The 16,844-nt window shown below is 26.4% G+C and overlaps 1 protein-coding gene across 2 annotated transcripts; it reads right to left on the minus strand.

The window, feature by feature from the left end:
- Window positions 1–591: 591 nt before the first annotated feature.
- LOC123265500 (T-box transcription factor mls-1-like) lies at window positions 592–9,192 on the minus strand. 2 transcript variants are annotated; one of them, XM_044729294.1, is made up of 4 exons: window positions 8,897–9,192; window positions 8,405–8,504; window positions 3,065–3,383; window positions 592–1,299 (listed from the first exon to the last, which is right to left on the minus strand). In XM_044729294.1, the coding sequence occupies exons 1-4, from the start codon at window positions 8,949–8,951 to the stop codon at window positions 889–891; spliced, it is 885 nt and encodes a 294-aa protein (XP_044585229.1). In that variant the 5' UTR covers window positions 8,952–9,192; the 3' UTR covers window positions 592–888. The 2 variants fall into 2 exon arrangements, with proteins under 2 accessions (XP_044585229.1, XP_044585230.1); XM_044729295.1 differs by lacking the exons at window positions 8,405–8,504; window positions 8,897–9,192 and adding an exon at window positions 3,635–3,746.
- Between the last annotated feature and the right edge of the window lie 7,652 nt (window positions 9,193–16,844).

The following is a 16,844-nucleotide window of genomic DNA, read 5'->3' on the forward strand; positions in this document are numbered from 1 at the left end:
AGTCCAGTGCAATTTAACAAAAGTAATTATTTAGTAAAGCAAAATTTTATTTATTTATAGTTCACAAGTCATTGCAGTCACGTAGTGACTGCAAGGTTGCTAGTTTGTGGCAAAATAATTAAAAAAATTTTGCATTATAATTTAATAATTATAAAAGAAAACTTTAAATTAATTTTATTCTGAAACACGGTAGCTCATGAGCCAAGTAGTCGTTTAAAAAAGCGTATCAAAAATTTCATCCCAACCTCACTCAAAGTTTACTTAAATATCTATTGACTTGAATATTATTTAAACTAAAAACCATCAAAATATTTATCATCACAAAGCAGTACTCGAGTTGTCTAGTCATCTAGTCATTTAAAAGCCCTTGACTTTATAAATTTTCCCCGGCGTGGTCGCGTGCTCTTACTATTTAAGATTGGATTATCGATAACAGACTCACTACTCAACATTAATATAATAACATATATAACAAAGCGAGTAATTTCGTACAATAAGCCGAGACCTTGTTACTTAATAAATATTTTAAGTAATAATAATTTTTACAATATAAGTATTAAAAAAAAAAAAAAAAAAAAAATATATATATACTTATATTTTAAAAAAATATTTTATTCAATACAAATTCTTCTTAAAATTACTAAATCTTAAACTAAAATATGTACAATAGTCTCTTGATATTTTTAATAAACTTTGGTATTATAAAATATATGAATATTTAATGTTCAATTATTGTAATTGTAATAATATAATAAAGATATCACTAGCCTTTGAAAAAACTAGAAAGGCAGTGTTATCTTTTTTGACATGCAGCACTTTGTTCTTTTTTGTCTAAATTTAATATAACGGTACTTGGTACCCGCAAGAGTAAACAGAAATGGTTGAAGTCTAAGGAGCGTCTAACCAAGGCCTGTAGAATTTAGACTGGAGTTCCTCCTGGATCATCGGCGGGGGGCTGCTCCCTTCGTTGCTGCTAACTCCGCTGTCTCCTGAGGTGGAGAAGCGACAGCTTTGCTCGTCGCAGGAGTTGTCTTCTTCGTCCTGCAGGCTCTTATTGAAAATCTCGAGCTTCCTTTTGCAACTCTTGCCGGTCTCGCGGAATCCTTTTGCGAAGGGGTTGTGGTTGATCTTTAGCTTGGTGATACTCTCGTTTTGATACGCCGTCACTGCGATGAACTCCGTCTCTGGGAAGGAGAAGGTCAATGATGGTTGAGAGAACAGGTTCATCATGTTTTCGTTTGGTGATGATAAGATGATCCAGATTTTTGGGATGTATTTGTGCATTGAGCATAGTACGACCTAGAAGATTAAATTAATACTTTTAGATTATAAAGTTGTACTTGTTAATTTTATTATTTTAATTTGAATAATAGGTTTTTTTTAAATAATTAAATAAAAATTTTATGAATCAATAAAGATATATCAATTATTATAAAAAAAATTATTTAAAAATTTGCACTTCTTAATTTTTTTTAACTTCTAAATATAAAATTATTTTCATCATAATTGAATTGTTATAAAAATTGTTAAAATAGTGTGTATTAAATTGAAAATCGACATTTTTAAAGATATGAGCTCATCCCGATGTTACACTCGTCAAGAGCTTTCATTCAAGTACCCACATATATTTTTGATATATTTTTCATATATACATATATACATATATAATATACATTTTGAAGATATAAGTTCATCCTGATGTTACACTCATCAAGAGCTTTCATTTGAGTACCCACATGCATAATTGATATATTTTTCATATATACATATATACATATATAATATATATATATAAATATATGAAATAATGATGTGGGTACTTAAATGAAAGGTCTTGGTGAGTGTAACATCGGGATGAGCTTATATTTTTAAAAATATAAATAATTAAGAAATTATATCATATTTTGTCAACTTACGATATTTTTAAAGATATAAGCTCATCTTGATGTTAATCTTATCAAGAGCTTTCATTTGAGTACCTACATGGCATTTTTCATATATTTTATATATTTAGTATTTGTGAAATATATAAATATATAAAATATATGAAAAATTGATGTGGGTACTCAAATGAAAGCTCTCGATGAGTATAACATCAGGATGTGCTTATATCTTCAAAAATGTCAATTTTTCACAAGATAAATGGTCATTTTTTAATTATTGACATTTTTGAAGATATAAACTCATCCCGATGTTACACTCATCAAGAGCTTTCATTTGAGTACCCACATGTATAATTGATATATTTTTCATATTTACATATATACATATATATATATATATATATATATATATATATATATATATATATATATATATATATATATATATATATATAAATATATGAAAAATTGATGTGGGTATTCAAATAAAAGGTCTCGATGAGTATAACATCAGGATGTGCTTATATCTTCAAAAATGTCAATTTTTCACAAGATAAATGGTCATTTTTTAATTATTGACATTTTTGAAGATATAAACTCATCTCGATGTTAAACTCATCAAGAGCTTTCATTTGAGTACCCACATGTATAATTGATATATTTTTCATATTTACATATATACATATATATATATATATATATATATATATATATATATATGATATATATATATATATATATATATATATATATATATATAAATATATGAAAAATTGATGTGGGTATTCAAATGAAAGGTCTCGATGAGTGTAACATCAAAATGAGCTTATATCTTTAAAAATGTCAATAGTTCACACGATACAAGGTAATTTCTTAATCATGTTTCTAGAAATAGAGCATTTCCGAATGCAGCCTAAATACTTATCATCATAAATTGACTATCGGTGAGAGTAATATGAAACCTTGAAAAGGCACAAATTCAAATCAAGACCTTCACAATGACACTAAATTTGACTAAAAAAACCGATTTTATCATATGACTATCCTGGACACAAAATTTTGCTTATTCTCTTAATAATATCGATAATTTCCAACAAAAAGTCAATTAAAAAATAAAACATCTAATATTTTCTTCAAATGACTAAAAAAAAATTTTGCTTTAAAAAAAAATGAATAATTACATTGTTGTGATGGTCGACGACATTGTTAGTAAGTTTAAGCTTAGTGAAGTTGATAGGCTGATTCATCCAGTGAGACCCAGTAGCCGGACTGTCAGGATGAATATAAATTCTCTTGTGAATCGGGGGCTGGGGTTCAGCTGCTCCGGCGCTAGTCCAGCCCCTAACTTTCGACTCACCGTCGCATACCGAGCCACTTGTTGACTCACATCCCACGTACTTGTGACGGCGTCTAGACGACGGGGCTACTTCCATCATCACGCAATAGTGCAATCGACGATCTAGACCCTCTACTGTGACCTGGAACGATGGGAACATCCGCCTGTAAGAAAAAAAAAAAGAAATATTAACATTGATACACAATTTTAAAATCAGCTGTCATTTTTTTTTTTTTTTAATAAATTCAACGATTCGCGAGACAACCTATTTAGGTTAAGTTGTTTGCTTTTCACGTATAATTACTATATGCGCTATGCTAATGTCAGTTAATGCTTTTCCATATATTTAAAATTTACTTTGTTCTCAGGCCTTATCTTAATTACACTTGTTAAAAACTCTGCTGACGGTTTATACCTGGCTCTCATCCTCATCTCATCCAGCCGGACCTTTCCAACATTATAACAGGTAACATATTTCTAACATAGTTTTGTTTTAGTGTCCTTGAATAATTTTACGCAACTCAACAATATATATATTTTTTTTTTAAAGTCTTATCTGAAAAGGGAAACTAAATTTATTTTTTGTCTTAAGATAATTGCTGCCATATGATGAATGACTTTTTATTTTTTCATCTTGTATAATTATTTACTAAAAAAAAATTTTCTTCCTTCAACTGAGAAGAAAATTTAACAAGGAAGATAAATGAAATTTTATTTTATTATGTCTGAACTTAGCCGCGAGCCGCCATTTTGTTTAATACTAAATTGGCCGGTTTTAATTTTTTTTTATTATTAAATTAAAACTAAAAAAATATTTTTAAAAAATTGCACTTACAGTTTTTTACAAATGAAATTTTATTTTATTTTTTTAATAAAAAAATATTCCAAAAATTATTAGATGTCGGCTAACTTAATTTTCATCCATTTTGTTGATGTGTTTTTAAAAAATTATGAAAATTAATTTATTAGATATTTAATAATTGTTGTAACAAATAAATTATAGCAAAAGAAATTGACGTAGGAATTTAAAAAAATTAATTTTTGGAACAAATTTTTTTGTTAAAGAAAATTTAAAAATTGTCAAGTGACAGTTAAATTTAATATGATACTGAAGTTAGCTGTCAGTTGTTAATTTTAAAAATTTTTTTAACAAATCATTATAATAAAAAAAATTTTTCTGATAATTTTCACTTGTAGTTTTTATTAATTTTCACATGTGAAATTTTTTAATTAAATTTTTTTTTTATTATAATTTAATTAGCAGAAAATTCTAAAAAAATTCAATGTCATTACAAAATTTGACACTGAAGTTATCTGACAAAATTAAATTAGCTGACATTTTAAAATTGTTTTATTTTTTTTATTGTAAAAATTATTACAATAAAATTAAAATAGAAAATTCTACTTTTAGATTTAAAAAATTTTACACACATTTTTTTAACTTTAATTTAATTTTTGAAAAAAAAAATTGATCAGCTGATTTTAATATTAAAAATTATTTTTATAATTTTAATAAAATTAATTAAAAAAATTCCACCTATAAAAATTAAAAAAAAATCAGAAGTATTTTTTAAATTCTAATTGTTAAAAAAATAAAAAAAATTGACAGATGTTAACTAACTTCAGTATTGTTAAAAAATTATAATTAACTTCAGTCAACATAAATATTTTTTGAAACACTGAAGTGACAGACAAATTTTTTTATAATTTAAAAGTAATTAAAATTAATTATTAAAAAATTACAATTGTGAAAATGAAGAAAAAAAATTAGTGGAAATTTTGAAAAGCGTTTTTTTACTAAAATTGATTTGTTATAAAAATTTAAAAAAATGACAGCTGTTAGCTAACTTCAGTATCATAAATTTTCTTCAATAAAATTTGGTAAGTAAATAATAACATTAAAGTTAGCAGTCTCTTAAAATTTTTTTAAAGGAATTTGTTCAAAAAAATTATTTTTAAATATGAACATAAAGTTAGCCGACATTTAAAAATTTTTAGAATTTATTTTACTGAAAAAATTATTTAAAAAATTTAACATGTAGAAAGTTTTAAAAATTATGCGTGCAATTTTGTAAAAATGTTTTTTTTGATGAAAATAAAGTTAGCCGACATCTAAAAAATTTTATGATTTTTAATATTAAAGAATTATTAGAAAAAAAGTAAAAAAAAATTTTTTTTATTTGTTAAAAACTTCAAAAACTATAAGTGAAATTTTTTAGTTATAATTTAATAAATTAAGCAAAATAAAAAAATCAAAAATGTCGGATAGCTTTATTATTATTTTTCTTGTTCTAATTTAATTGATAAAAAAATCTAAAATTGCATTTTTTATTTTTCAAAATTTCTACATGTCAATTTTTTTTCTAATTTTCTTTTGCGATAATTTGTTATAAAATTAAAAAAATTATTAAACAAATGCTAAATTAATCTCATAAGTAAATAAAATTATAAATAGTTGAAATTATTATTTTTTTTTAATTTTTAGACAAAAAAAAAGCGAGGTGTGAAAGTGAAAAAAAAATACACATGTCCAACACGTGGACAAAAGTGGCATGGTCAATAAAAAAAAGCTGTTTCTAACACGTGTGAAAAAATAACAATTCTTCAATACAACATGACACATAATGTTATATCCTCTAAAAATGGTTATCTTCAAAAGTATTTTTATTGTCGGTTGTCTGGCTGCTGACCAAAGAGGCGACGTGACGATTAGTCGCACTCAGAAGTGTCTTATCGTCGAGCCGATCGCAAGACACTGCTGCAATTTTTATTGCCAGGACCGATAAGACTACCAAGAAGTCCTTATATATTAATACATTAAATATGTTATCGAGAGGCGTTGATATATTATTAACGGGGTTTGCAGAGGAAGCGGAAGCGGAAGGACCTTTGTCTTTTTTATCTTCAAACTAATACTTGGTAATCATAAAAACATTAATTTATTTCTAATAATTTTAATAAATAATTTGGAGGTAGTTATGTAAGCAAGGAATGTGAGAAAAGGTTTCTATCTCACCGAGTGGTCGGTCCTAGTCATAAAAAATAGCGACCTGGCTTTGGGTCTAATGTTTCATATGTTTGTCTAAGCTTTACTTAGCTACTCCAACTAGTATAGCGGATGGGCCTGATCTTAAACAGTAGGCGGCATTTAAAAGACTAAGACAAGTAGTTTTTTGGCGCCGGGTTCAATTCGTCTGGCTACACTCTACTCCGGTAATCTGTTTTCTTCTTTATTCTTATTCTGTCTAATAACGAACCAACGACCACCGACAATATACGCTCTAATAGTAAACTAAAGTACCTTTTTATTTTTTCTTTCTCAACCTTTTAAATTCTATTCCTTTATTTCATTTCTCAAAAACTAGATTATTCATTTCGCGCCGTCTACGTCGCGACAAATGTGACAAGGGTGTCTCTGTCTGTAGTCAGACTTACTTTTTAAAATCACCCGGCTGGAAAAATTCTAGAGACTTAAAATTTTGGATTTTACAGTTTTTTTTTAAATATAAATATAAGCTATTAGTGTCTTATCTTTAGAAGGCTAATTGGAAGAACTTCAAAGCCGCCGATAAATTTTTTTACATTGTAAATTTAAAGAAAATTGCTGTAAATTTTCTTTTATTTTATGTGTCGTGTCCTCGTCAAATCTGAATTACAGTAAATGAAATTTGTAATTTAAGTCTAATGAGAAAACGATTATAAATATGTTTTTTTTCTTTGGAGTTATCTCTTTTAATCTTTTAATGTAATGACGAAATAGTTTAGATTTATTTTAAGTTTTAAAATATTAATATTAATTAAAAAAAAAAATATTATTTAAATGTTTATTGCAATAAAAATTACTAGCAGTCTTGCAGTCACTACGTCACTGCCGTGACTTGTTGTAAATAAATAAAATTTTGCTTTTTTAAGTAATGAATTATGATAAATTGTACTGTACTTTCTTAAATATTGACGTTTTTAAAGATATAAGCTCATCCCGATGTTACACCCTTCAAGAGCTTTCATTTGAGTACCCACATGCATTTTTGATATATTTTCCATATATACATATATATAATATATATTTTAAAGATATAAGCTCATTAAGATGTTACACTCATCAAGAGCTTTTATTTGGGTACCCACATGCATTTTTGATATATTTTTCATATATACATATATATAATATATATAAATATTTTAAATATATGAAAAATTGATGTGGGTACTTAAATGAAAGGTCTTGATGAATGTAACATCGGGATGAGCTTATATCTTTAAAAATGTCAATAGTTCAGAAGATACAAGGTCATTTCTTAATTATTGACATTTTTTAAGATATAAACTCATTTCGATGTTACACTCATCGAGAGCTTTCATTTGAGTACCCACATGCATTTTTGATATATTTTTCATATATACATATATATATGATATATACAAATATATAAAATGTACATACATATAATACATATAATATATATAAATATATGATATATGAAAAATTGATGTGGGTACTTAAATGAAAGGTCTTGATGAATGTAACATCGGGATGAGCTTATATCTTTAAAAATGTCAATAGTTCAGAAGATACAAGGTCATTTCTTAATTATTGACATTTTTTTAAGATATAAACTCATTTCGATGTTACACTCATCGAGAGTTTTCATTTGAGTACCCACATACATTTTTTATATATTTTTCATATATACATATAGATATAAAATATATAAATATATGAAAAATTGATGTGGGTACTCAAATGAAAGGTCTTGATGAGTGTAATAACAGGATGAGCTTATATTTTTAAAAATGTCAATAATTAAAAAATTGCATTGTATTTTGTAAACTTATCATATTTTTAAAGATATAAGCTCATCCTGATGTTACACTCATCAAGAGCTTTCATTTGAGTACCCACATGCATTTTTGATATATTTTTCATATATACATATATATTATGTATAAATATATGAAAAATTGATGTGGGTACTCAAATGAAAGGTCTTGATGAGTGTAACATCAAAATGAGCTTATATCCTTAAAAATTTCAATTAATAAATTGTTAAAAAAAAATGAATTTAAAATTTATGTGTAAAGTTATTAAAAAAAATTCAAAGCAAAATTTTAACTATAAAAAATTAAAACTTTTTTAAAAAAAATTATAATTTAGTAAAAAAAATTTTATTTTTCATAAACTTACCGTCCAAGTTTAGTAATAATCATTTCATTCGTATGATTATGGAACTTCATCCAAAGATTTTTATTGTCCAGCTTGACATCAATAGCTTGATGACCGTCAACTGAAATAAAAAAATTAATTAAAAATTCCATAAAAAAAAAAAGTATTTAAAAAAATGAAATTGCTGTCGGAAAAGATTAAAGAGATCATCGCGGCGTTTTGCGGCGACAAGATGGATTTGCTATTGAAAAGCTTAGCGTAAGTCTCTCGGGATAATTGCTCGGCAGACTTGATATATTTTTATCCATCCGAGTATTGTGTATTGGTCCCAAAAATCTCGTCTGCCTCTTTACTCGCGTTTCACGGGCAGATAACGATTGTCCGGTCGGATGAACCGCGGTCTTTTTGAGCGGCACCTTTTAACAGGTATCATCTTTTATATATTTATATTTAAGTCCTTATTGAAGTTACACGCAGCACAATAAGCAAGACAATAAACAGTTAAACATTTACCTGGATGAGGACCACAGTTGTACATCATTGAAGGATAATACGAAAGAACTTGCATTTTTATTTTATTTATTATTATTATATAAAATACTCGGTAAGTCACTGCACTCTTTACTTGATTAATTTAATTTTTATTTTAGTAAAAAATTACTAAGGCACAAATTTGAGCAATGTGATGTCTTGGAAGACTTGCTGAAGACTGAAGAAAAAATACATAAGCCGGGTTTTATATCCCGGCTAGTTCAAAGTCGGCATGACGCTTCAGAAAACGTAGGTTTTTGTAACTAACCTCTGATTGGATGAAATAGTTACGCCTACTGATCCTATTGGCTGCTCGGAGAATTTATTGAATTATTTATTCGCTAAAATGGACAAACAAATAATTTATTATTTATTGTTTTTTTTTTATTTTGAAAAATATTTTTTAATAGTTATAAATTTTAATTTATAATTTTTTAATTTATGTATTTTTTAGTTGGAAAAGTGTTTTGAAGCTCCAAAAAATTTAGGATTAAAATAAATAATTTAATTAATTTAATAAACAAAATTGAATCCCGGAAAAAATTTTTAAATTATTAAAAATTCATATTTTTTTAATAAAATTATTATAAAATAAAAATTATAATAATATTTTTTTTTCTTTTTTTATCATTCTAAGGGTGCTTGTTTTTCAGGAAAATTGTGGGGGTGGATATTATAATTCTTATTTTATAATAATTATTATGAAATAATATGACTTTAAAATTTTTTCCGTTTACCAACAAAATTATATAACTTTTAAGTTGTGAAATTTGTTAAAATAATTTTTGTTAAATGCGTTTGTAAAAGAAGACAATTGTAAGGAAATAATAGTCCATTAAATTATTTTAAATTCTAAAGATTTTAAAGCGTTAAGTTTTCTTTTAATGAAGCTTATAATGGAGCATTGAATTTTGGTTTTATTTTAGTACAATGAAAATGTGTGACTAAGGTAATAAATTTTAAGAATGAGTTTAAATAATTAAGGATTTTAAAATTATGATATTTAATATTATGAAATTTGTAGATAAAATTTTAATCAGCGGGAATTTTTAATAAATATGGAAATAATTATTAAAATTAAAAATATTTACTTGTACAAAAAAGAAAAAAATAGAGACAATATTTTTAAAATTAAATAAAAAAATAAAAAATTTATGACACGCTGTAAATATTTTTAAAAGAGAAAAAAATCTGAAATTTTATAAAAATAAAAATTGATACAATAATTTTAAAAAGTATCAATTTCAATTTAAAAAATTAAATTTTATCTGAAACAAAAAAAAAAATTTATTTATAAAAGTATTAAAAGAAAATAAATAGCAAGTGTGAAAACGGTCGAAGATTTTATTCCCGGATTAACTGCGTAAGCGATACCTCCACAGGATCCAAGTATCTGAATTTTGACCTGGAACTTGTCACGAAGCGTTGGGTTTAAAAAAAAAACTCATCGGGGTGTCTTGGCCCTCGAAAACCCTGTAATATTTATTATCCAAGTTAAAAAATCAGTACCATCCGTGAAGGACCTTCGGAAACTGAGATAAGCTCAAGTGCTTCTGTTTTTTCAGGTTACTTTGCTTCTGTTCCGACTCTGAGAGTGTCTGGAAAAACCCGTCAAGTATTTTACTTAATTCTAAGTGCGTATAAAAATTTATCTTATCACTTGAATAATTAATGAAAAATTTACTTGACCTAATTACATTTTTCTTAGATTCGGTGTTTAGTTTTCTGATTTCAGCTAATAAAATGACAGCTCAGAGAAGACTAAAATTAGCAGACATTTGATCATTTTTAATTTTTTTCATCAATATACTTCTGGACAGTTGTGACGTTGGTGACCAGGTTTACCGCAACCGTAACAGACATTTTTCGATTTGTCTTCCCGAGTTTTGACTTTACTGGACTCTCGCACGTGTGACTTTTTCGCGTCTTTACTCTGATCTCTTGATTTGTGCGTAGTTTCGTAATTCGCGAGACACTCATTCAATTCCGCGATAGTTTGGAATTTGTGAGTCATTAAAGTAGTGCGGATCGAATCGTCTTGAATCCCCCCACATGAAACTAATTTATTCTCCGGTATTTCAAGTTTTAATTTCTTCAATTTTCCTATTTTAAGGAAAGAGTACGCTACAAGATCATGACCTACGGCGCATTCGAAGTTCGCGGCTTCTTTAAATAATTTACTGTAATTCGACTCACCCGGAAACTGCTCGGCAATTAAAGAAGAGAATGCCCCCCACGTTAACTGCGAATCATGCAATTCTGTATACCAAAGTTTTGCGTTACCTTTAAGCCTGCATGTCGCCATGTAAAGGGTTGTCCGCTCGTCCCATCCATAAAGCCTAGCGTGTGCGCTGACCTTGGCAATCCACTCCGCAGCAGATAGGCTGGTTTCCTTGGGATCAAACTCCGGAATCGCCTTCTCGTTGGTGAAACTGCCACCGCTAGGTCTTGGTGTACGTGCTGATTGTGCAAAACCTGAGAGGACCTCTGTGAGTTTCTCAATCATCAGAAACTCGCTACTCCTGCTGCTGCTGGCTTCACTGTCAGTTTGTCGATTGTTTGGTACAGTTGGATTCAATCGACTATTGGAAGCACCCCTCTGCCGAGGTGGTGATTCACGGTGGCGATGCGGTGATCGAGATCTGTGACGATCTTTCCGGTGACGATCACTCTCATGATCACGGTCCCGCCTTGATCTTCGGTCACGACTCATGATTTTAAATTTATTAAAAATCACTGTTCACCGCACTATTCACTACACTATTCACTATGTGAGCACGATAGTGTATCCCACTTCTAACTCTGTAGCAATTTATTTCTTTAATTTAATAATTTATTCAAGTTATAACTATACTCTTTACAATATTCGAATGAAGTTAATAAAGTTTCACAATAATTAATCAATCCCGTAGAATATAGTTATCAGTAAAATGATACAATAGATTAAGTTCGTGTATAAGTATTAATGTCAAGATGGTACTCCGCGGTTACAATAATACGATACGTTAAGTAAAGGAAAATATGATAAGTGTAGTAACCCGTAGATGTGTGTATCTCAGAGGCTGAGGAAAGTCTCTCTCGTGCCCCTTGACTCTTGAGGGTGTTAGCCTTTGTTAACACAGCGTTGTTCTTGGGGTCCCGTGACGTCATGAGCCCCTTGAATGCCGGGGAAAGGATTTTATGGCCCAAAGAGTACGGTGGTTGACGCAAAATTTTCGAGAGTGGAAAAGTACTTCCACAAAATGATAAATATCAAAGTCTGACTTCTTAATTATTATACTTTAACATTTTAGACATTTACATAGCGAATATTACTGTTTGAAATAATATTTTTTTCCATGTAAAGAGTAAATTTTAACGTTTAAATGGTAAATATTATAAAGTGAATAGTAAAATCATGATTTTACTGTTTGAAATGGTAATTTTTAGCAGTTGACCATTACTTATTATAAATAGACTATTATTTATTACAGTTTACTTTTTTCCGTGTAGAAATCTTTAAAAACAAAATGTTTGATTATTTGCTAGAACTTGAACTAAAAAATCATTAAAATTCTCATTATCTTTCAACAATTTCTCTCAAACTGCGCTGGTTATGACAAATCTAATTTCAAACATATCAAATCGTTATGTATTATTTAAAATATCCCAGTTGTTAAATAGTTAAATTGTTTAAATAATCAAATTACTGTGTCTCTAATTATGTATAAATTTTATTGCTAACTAAAAAATTTTTAATATTTCCTACATGATACTCTTGCTGTTGGGTCTTTATGTAAAGAAATAAATAAATTATTTTTCAATAAAATTTTCCGACGTCAGCTAATTTAATTTTTCTAAAGAAAACGCCGAATTCTGCATATGGTAAAAAAGATAAAAGTGACTCATCTGATTTTATCTGTAAACAAGCAGACATAGGTATCAGAGTCCAGACGGACCACCCTCGGTGCAGAGGAACGATAACACGATAACTCTGTAAACAAAATATTTAATAAATTATTTTTCCTGTGGGGGAAGAAAGTGATGCGTAAGAACCTAAAAGGATGGCGTAATTATTAGTAATAAGTGAGTAACTAGAAACTAATTAAATAAAAATATGCGCAACAGTTAAAAAAAAATTTTTTGGCAGATTTAAGATCTAGATAATTTTAATGCTAACGTTTTTCTACTTACAGCTTACATTCCAGATGTGACACGTGGAAAGAAGCTTAACTGATTTGTCAACGCATTTACGATTGTGGTAGAATAAAACAATCGTTAATGTCCATGGCGCCTCTTCCTATCCAAAAATTACGTTAATTAGAGAGTAATTACGCGTTAGGTGCCCATAATACAGCTGCTTGATTCTCCGAAAATGCGATAATGTTTTTTTACTCTGTGATTTATGATTATATTAAACGTAAATGATATATTTTTTAAATTATTCTTAGCTGGCGCCTCATATATTTGTTTGGATGATTTTCATTATCTATATTATTCTGTGTGTCAAAAATGTCTTACACTTGATAAAATAACCTTTGTTACTCAGAGGCATTGTTTAACTAAGGGCTTCTGGATCTATTTGACACTAAAATCTCATTACTATGACTCGAGCTATTACTATGCTATTGTAATTAGTATTTAAATGTTTGACGTTCGCACAGTACAGTAGTAGATATACTGCTCTTTTGTACTTATGTCACTTCACACCTTTGGTTAATTTTACGGTTTTACGAAATATTATATGATACGAAATATTATATATTACGTTGACGCCACACTTCTAAAGTAGTTAAGCCGGATTTTCTTTAGGATTTTTTATCTGATTAAAATAACACTGCAAGGCAAGGGTCGTTAGAAAATTGTTGGAATTTTTTTTTTTAATATTTCTTATTCTCAAATAACTTTTTTTTAAATCGATATTTAAAAAAAATAATAATAAAGTTAGCCGACATTTTAGATTTTTTTATTTTGCTTAATTTATTAAATTATAACTAAAAAATATTTTTTAAAAATTGCACTTATTGTTTTTCAAGTTTTTAACAAATGAAAACATTTTTTTGTCATAATTCTTTAATAAAAAAAAATTATAAAATTTTTTAAATGTCGGCTAACTTTATTTTCATTAAAAAAAGTATTTTTTGGCAATTTAATTATTATAAAAGAAATTTAAATAAAAAATTCCACATGTGAATATTAATAAAAATTACAAGTGAAAATTTTTAGAAGCATTTTTTTATAATGCTGAAGTCAGCTGACATCTGATGATTTTTTTAAACAAATAAATTATTAAAATAATACTTTTATAAAAAATTCCACTTATAGATGTCAAAAAAATTTATTATTGCCTTTTTTTTTAATAGTAATTTATTTGTTGTAAAAATCCAAAAAATTATCATACTGAAGTTAGCCGTCAGCTGTTAATTTTAAAAATTTTTTTAACGAATCAATTAATATAAAAAAAGCCTCTAAAAATTTTCACTTGTAATTTTTATCAATTTTCATATGTAGAATTTTTTAATTTATTTTTTTTAATAATAATTTAATTGCTATAAAATTCTAAAAAAATTTTTAATGTCTTCCAACTTCAGTGTCATAAAAAATTGACAGTTTTCAGCTAACTTCAGCTTCATATTTTCTTTTATGACTGTTATAAAAATTTTTAAAATTCACAGCTGTCAGCTAACTTCAGTATCATTAATATTGAAGTTAATACTGAAGTTAGCTAACGCTATTTTTATGAAAAATCAATTTTAATAAAAGAAAACACTTCAAAAAATTTTCACTAATTTTATTTTTATTTTCAAATGTGGAATTTTTTTATTAAATTGGAATTTTTTTATTAAATATGGAATTTTTATTAATAAAAAATTTTTTTTAAAAAACTGCACGTGTAGTTTTTCAAATTTGTTACATGTGCATTTTTTTAGTATTAATTTTATTGATAAAAAAATTCTGAAAATTGTCAGCTGTCTGCTAATTTTATTTTTATATTTAATTGCTACAAAATTATTAAAAAATTTATAATGTCTATCAACTTCAGTGTATAGAAAATATATTTATGTTGACTGAAGTTAGCTATAATTTTTTAACAATACTGAAGTTTGCTAGCAGCTGTTAATTTTTTTTTATTTTAACAAGTCAATTATAATTTAAAAAAATACTTCTAATAATTTTTTTTTTAATTTTCACATGTGGAATGTTTTTATTTAATTTTTTTAATAATAATTTCATTATTATAAAATTTCTAATATCAGCTGACTTCAGTATCTTCAAAAAAATTGTAAGTATATTTTATTTCTTCAATTAGAGGTTATAAATTTGAATATATTGTTAATAAAATTGCATTGCTGTCATCATTTCTTTTATAAAAAAAAGTATGTTTAAAATTTTTTTCAATTGCTTTTATCAATAATAATAATTAAAAATAAAAATTAAGTAAGCCGACACTAAAAAATTTTTGATTTTTTTTTTAATTAAAAATTAGAACTAAAAAACTATTTTTAAAAAATTCCACGGATAATTTTTAAAATTTTTTACATGTGAAAATTCTTGTTTTAATTTTTTTTTAAATTATTTTTCAATTAAATAAATTTTTAAATGTCGGCTAATTTAATTTTCATTAATTAAAATTATAAAAAAATATTTTTATTAAGATTAATTCAAAATTTTTTTTCCTTAAATTAAAAAAATAAATATTTTATCTAGAAATAAAATTGTACATACAAAAAAAAAATATATTAAGCATTTAGAAAAAACGTTTTTAAGCGTATTGAAATGGATAAAATTTAAAAATTTTAAACAATACTATTGATAAGAAAATTATCAGGCTGTTGTGAATAAATAATTAGAATTTAATAGTTGATATAATGATAAAAAGAAATAAGTGAAAATAAAGTTGTTTTTTTGAGATTAAAGTATATTGAAATGATAAAATCTAAGTGTACTTAGAGTTACGAATATCCAATTGTAATTAGTGTGTAAATCTTAAACGTTTTCACAGCAGTTAAGAAGCTATAGAAATTTTTGGGTAATTATTGTCATTTACACTTCACACGTTTTCATTTTACTCTACACATTATCAGGCGCCATCATTATACGCTGCCACCGGATTGAAGCTAATACCCTTATTTATGGGTTAAGTCAACTCATTAAAAAAATATTGGCTGGACAAAAGTACATTTAGATATTCCTATCGTAAAAAGTTAACTAATTGCAAACAATAAGTTATCTATATGAAAAAATATTTCAATATTTATTTCTTTCTTTTATTTCTTGCATAAATTAGGATTTTTTAATGGATGTTTCTTCTTTTGTTTCAAAAGTATTTTTAAAAAATTTTAAATTCAATTCCAATTACAAAATTTTAAATTTATATTTATAAAAACTACAAACCTTGCAGTCATTAAGTGACTGCCGTGACTTGTGAACTATAAATAAATGAAATTTTACTTTATTAAATAATGAATTTTGTTAAATTGTACATTAATTTCTTAAATATTGATATTTTTAAAGATATAAGCTCATCCCGAAGTTACACTCATCAAGAGCTTTCATTTGAGTACCCACATGCATTTTTCATATATACAAATATACAATATATATAAATATATAAAATATATAAAAAATTGATGTGGGTACTCAAATGAAAGGTCTCGATGAGTGTAATGTCGGTATGAGCTTATATCTTTAAAAATGTCAATATTTCACAAGATACATGGTCGTTTCTTAATTATTGATATTTTTAAAAATATAAGCTCATCCCGATGTTACACTCTTCAAGAGCTTTCATTTGAGTACCCACATGTATTTTTGATATATTTTTCATATATACATATATATAATATATATAAAATATATAAATATATGAAAAATTGATGTGGGTACTCAAATGAAAGGCCTTGATGAGTGTAATGTCGGAGTGAGCTTATATCTTTAAAAATGTCAGTAG

The sequence above is a fragment of the Cotesia glomerata genome, linkage group LG5 (assembly GCF_020080835.1).
Source record: "Cotesia glomerata isolate CgM1 linkage group LG5, MPM_Cglom_v2.3, whole genome shotgun sequence".
NCBI lineage: Eukaryota > Metazoa > Arthropoda > Insecta > Hymenoptera > Braconidae > Cotesia > Cotesia glomerata.